The sequence below is a fragment of the Eleginops maclovinus genome, chromosome 12 (assembly GCF_036324505.1).
Source record: "Eleginops maclovinus isolate JMC-PN-2008 ecotype Puerto Natales chromosome 12, JC_Emac_rtc_rv5, whole genome shotgun sequence".
Classification (NCBI taxonomy): domain Eukaryota; kingdom Metazoa; phylum Chordata; class Actinopteri; order Perciformes; family Eleginopidae; genus Eleginops; species Eleginops maclovinus.
In genome coordinates, this window is record NC_086360.1 from 27,350,109 (window position 1) to 27,354,980 (window position 4,872).

Consider the following 4,872-nt stretch of genomic DNA (forward strand, 5'->3'; position numbering starts at 1 on the left):
TTGTTTGTTGTAATCATAAACAAGAACAAGTAAGGTATAAAACTCTCCAAAAGACATCAAGAAATTCACCTCAAATTAAATATTAAGATGTGAAAAGTCAGATATTCAAGAATTCAAACTTGAAATGGAGGTGAAATGCGTCCAGAAAAAATTACTAATCAAACATTTAGTATTTTTTGAAGCGTTATTCTGCATTTCTTTGTAAAATGTAATAATAAGACCCTTTAAAAGGAAAATGTAATACGTTTTATGAAGGTAAAGCAGGTCCAGAGAACCCTGGAAACAAAATAAAATAACGGATGCATTTTGAAGAACATTTTGCTATTGTAATTTAGTAAAGTTCACAGCTCAAGTCTTATAAAATGTCCTTTAGTTTTGAACGGTTTAATGCAGAATGTAGAGTCTTGTGTACTTCTGTAAAGACGGTATGCTTTAAAGCTTAGCCTAAAGAAAACAGCTGTATATATCTCTCTCTTTTATACTCTGTTTGCTTATAATATTTATAAAAGTGTCCATAAATAATCTGTAGTGTTTCATATTTATTCCGTCTATACTGTACCGTCTTTATATCTACTTCCTCTATAGTGCGTTCAACGTTTATGCCACTGTTTAAAGTCTTTATTCCCTTTAATTCTGCTGCACTGTAGACTGTGTACAGTAATGGAAATTCTGAACCAAGAAAGCTAAATAAAAACATTCCCAGCTGAGAGAAACTCCAATCAATCAACACAGGACTGGATAAACAGAACACATAGCTATAGATATGAATATTTGTCAATTGTATTTACTGTGTGTGTGTGTGTGTGTGTGTGTGTGTGTGTGTGTGTGTGTGTGTGTGTGTGTGTGTGTGCGCGTGACCCCTCTCCTCCTCGCTGCAGGCCGGTGGACGAGGAGCGCTTGCGGCCGGTCACCCAGCTGGACCTCCTCTTCGGCCTGGACAAGATGAAGGAGTCCAAGCAGGCCACGGCCTCCATGCGGCCGCTGGAGGTACCGCTGGACTAAACACTGCACCATAAACACGGGGAACACTTCCTCCTCTTTTATCCAGAATATCAGAGGCTCCTCGCGTGCCGTTGGAAGAGCAGGAACATCTGACTTTCTATTCATTTTATTTATAGAACAAGGGTTTGTTTGTTTTACTGAGCATGCTCACTTTAGCACAACCTGCTCCATGTGGAAAACACTTTGACTCAAATTGCGAAACAGGAGGGAATGATCATTTTTCACTGCTGTTACAAACTGCTTTACTACACCACTATAAGGTTTCATATACTGTCCTTAAAAGTGCATTTCACACGATCATAATCAGCGGATTAAGCATGGTGATTTGTGAGTTATAACTCCGGACGTTTGCAGCTAGATTTCTAAATCAACTTTCTTTAACGGGTGTTTGATAACAAAGGCTTGAATCCTTTTAATCTGAGCTCTTTGGAAGATATCGTTTATGTGGCCTTGGTGCTCCTCTGTCACATAATTCATCTCAGCAACAAATAACAAACAGCTTTTCATTACCAGGAAACACCAATCTAACTTTAATGGCTTTCCTGTGGTTTTCTGAACCCGCTTACTCTCTCCTGCTGGTTGAACTGATTCTGTTTTGACTTGACCAGTATTTGCACTCCACGATCATTTCCATTTGTTGATGTTGACTTGATTGCGTCGTGACTTTTAGCAGTAAAGGAGGATGCATTTATTCAGTGTTAGGATGCACCAGAACACAGTAGCAATGCAATCCTTTTCAGGCACCATTACATATGTCTTTCACCTAGGTACTGTAGATAAAAGCAAATAACTAAACTAACATTTGATTTGTGTCAATAGAGTTTAAACTGTAATAGGAAGAGCTTATAAACTGAGCTACAGGTGGCAATAAAGACACACATATAAGCTTTTTCATCACTATTAACCATTAATCTGCTATTAATGGCTGTAATAATACACATACCTGATTATACCAGCTGTTAGCAGGTGAATTATAGGACCTGTGCAGTGTGCATGTCTGTGAATGTCAAAGATAACTGCTGGGTTAGAGTTGAGGATGCTTTAAATGCAAGTGAAGTTACACGATATAAAGGTCATACGCTGTTTTAGTTACCTCACAATGTTCAGATTGTCCTGGGGCACAAAGAGTCTTTTTCACGTGTCATATTTATTGTGCCGTTATCACTTTGAATGTTTGTAATAATGAACTTCCTGTCATCGCTGCGACGCACAGTAGGTTTCTTTTAATCTCACTCGAAAGAAAAAGTGGCTTTAAAATTCAAAGACTTTCAATCATTCCCACGTTGTTGTGACATGCTTCTCTCACTCCTCCGTGTATAAAAAAGCCTCATTATTCTCCACACGGTCACAGCATGTGCTCTTAGATCTGTTTGTGAGTCTCTTACAGACCTTTCTTCCTCTCACGCTGTAAAGATCATTCGTGCATGACCACCAGAGAGCGCTGCAGCGTCAGGAGTAACAGCCTGACGACTCTTTATGTGTACAATATTGAACTACCAACCTTTAAGTCTCAGTCCAGTTGTCAGGAATGGCGTGTCCCTTAAATAATAACACTTACAGCAAACACAAGTAACAATTCAAACAATATGTCTTGCTTTAACAAAGAGTGAGGGTCTGTTCGAGCAAACAATCAGTCCAATAATGAAAAGACTTTCCCGGAGTTTTAATCCGTCATTTGATTTTGCAAATAGTTTGAGTCCATGCTTCCATTTGTTGTCATTTGTAAACAGAATGTTGATTAAAACATATTAAATTATATGTACAAAAAGTTCTCCAGCTGTAATCTACATCACATTAAGAGGAGGGTGTAGCTGGAGTAGAAAAATGCCCTTTAGTCTCCATATCTCCCTCACAGAATCCACCTGTTTTAGGATCCCAGTTACATAGTTTATAATGATGATGATGAGTACTTTAACATATGCAGAAAGCAGCTTAGGGTGGTTAGACAATATGGCAATAACACTATCAGAACATTCAATTCAGGTCAAAAAATAAAAGAGAATAAATACAAAAACTATATTCAAAATAATCCCAGTCAGTAAACGTAAGAAAGACGAGACCGAAATAATAAATACATTTAAAAATAGAACGAAACAATAAAAAAGAGTAATGAAAAGAAAGACCAATTAAAGGTTGCTAATTAAGTGTTCATTAATGGGTGAATTTGCCTCTTCCTGGTACAAACGTCCTCCTTCCTTTTATTTTGGTGGCCTTTTTTAAATATTAAACAGGGACATAAAACTATAGAAAACCAGTGGGGATAAGAGGGTGCCATTAAGGCTATTATATACCAGTGGAAGTTCTTTAAAACCAATCTTTTAAAGGAGTGTTTGGATGGAGAATAGCCGAGAAATGGAGTAGTTGTATAGCGTCAGGTTGACAGAAAGACATCAAAACACATCTGTTGCTCTTCAGAGTTCCTCACGTGAAAGGTCAACATGTTTCGACGGTGTCTCTGCAGATCACACGTAATATTCCAGCTTCTCAGAGCAGATGTGTCGATGCAATACCAGGTCGTTCATTATTTATGTGTCAAATGGATAAAGTCTGTCCATATTGAAATGTCACGTGTGTGTGTGTGTGTTGTTGTTAACCGTGTACTGTAAAGTGTATTTATTAAATGACACTGAGGAAAGTATTTATTAAGTGTCACCTCGGTTATGTTCATCATGGATCTCCTCCTGTTTGTCTTTGTCCTCGTTTGAGTGTAATAATTGTAATTATTTTCAAACAATACCTATTATATCTTAACCCGTAATTACTCAAATAAACGTATTACATTGTCATATGTACTTTTACTAATAACTAGTAACCAATATACATATATTACTGTGAGATAAACACACACTCCACTTTATGGAGATTAAAAAGGGTGATTTAGACATTAATATGTATTACTTTGACCAATATACTTTTTCTCACAAGATGACATTCAAGTTAACGAGTCAATTAAGCTCCAAATATATATTAACGTTCAACCATAAGCAGTCATTTTTATCCAAGCGACAAACTAAACAAATACTCAAAGAAATATCTGGCATTTTCAGCTCTTTGTTTTTCTCCTCTTTTCACCCTCCGTCTGAAACCAGAGCCCAGTCTGCTCTGATTGGTTAGCTGGCCGGCTCTGTTGTGATTGATCCACCTCTAAGTGATGTCCCGCCCCTTAGCCCATCACGTACAATGTGTTGGAGCGCTAGCCACTAGGAGGACAAGTGTTCCATCATGATGTCACTGTGTTCTGGAAATTGACAAAGAAACTCCCTATGGAAGGAACACCGGGATTTGAGCCTTGGCGACCATTTACAGAATACCTTAAAGCAGAATAAATGTAAAGGTTTAGAGCCTAAAGAGTGAAGTTGTGCTGCTTTATTCTAAATGAACATGAACTGCAGTCCTGTACCCTTCTGTTCAGTAATAACAAAGCTCCTTCTCTTTTTACTTTGTTGTTTTTCCCCCAGTTCTACTTTTAGTACCCAACAAAAGCCTTGCCTCTCTAAAGACGTCACTTTTCTGGACTCGCTCACAGCTAAGTAATGTTTAAATGACTGTCTGAGTTTATCATAAATGTCTAGCCAAGTTTAATCAAATTATTATTTAAAAGTCTCCCAGGATTTGGGTCTTCCTACGACAGCAGCTATATAATATTGATAATAGCTCATCCTCTGGTTAAGCCTCTGTTGGCCGCCGTCCAGCTCCAGACAGCTCCAGCACAGCAGAATCAAATCTGCCGCTGATGTCCAGAATCCCTGCAGGGTGCACTCCAATAACTTAAGTGACACAGTGACTTTTCATCACCGTTAGGTCAACATTTAAATTTGGCTTTCATCCAAATACCTTGTTGTTGATTAGTAAATGTTAGCATGCTAGCAG

General features: G+C 38.0%; 1 protein-coding gene across 1 annotated transcript in view; it reads left to right on the forward strand.

The window, feature by feature from the left end:
- Positions 1-3,786, forward strand: part of atad1a (ATPase family AAA domain containing 1a) — a 12,265-nt gene extending 8,479 nt beyond the window's left edge. The window contains exon 10 of the mRNA XM_063898125.1: positions 879-3,786. Coding sequence (XP_063754195.1) covers positions 879-1,002 — 124 coding nt within the window. The 3' untranslated portion in view covers positions 1,003-3,786. The remainder of the gene's footprint in view (positions 1-878) is intronic.
- Positions 3,787-4,872: the final 1,086 nt, after the last annotated feature.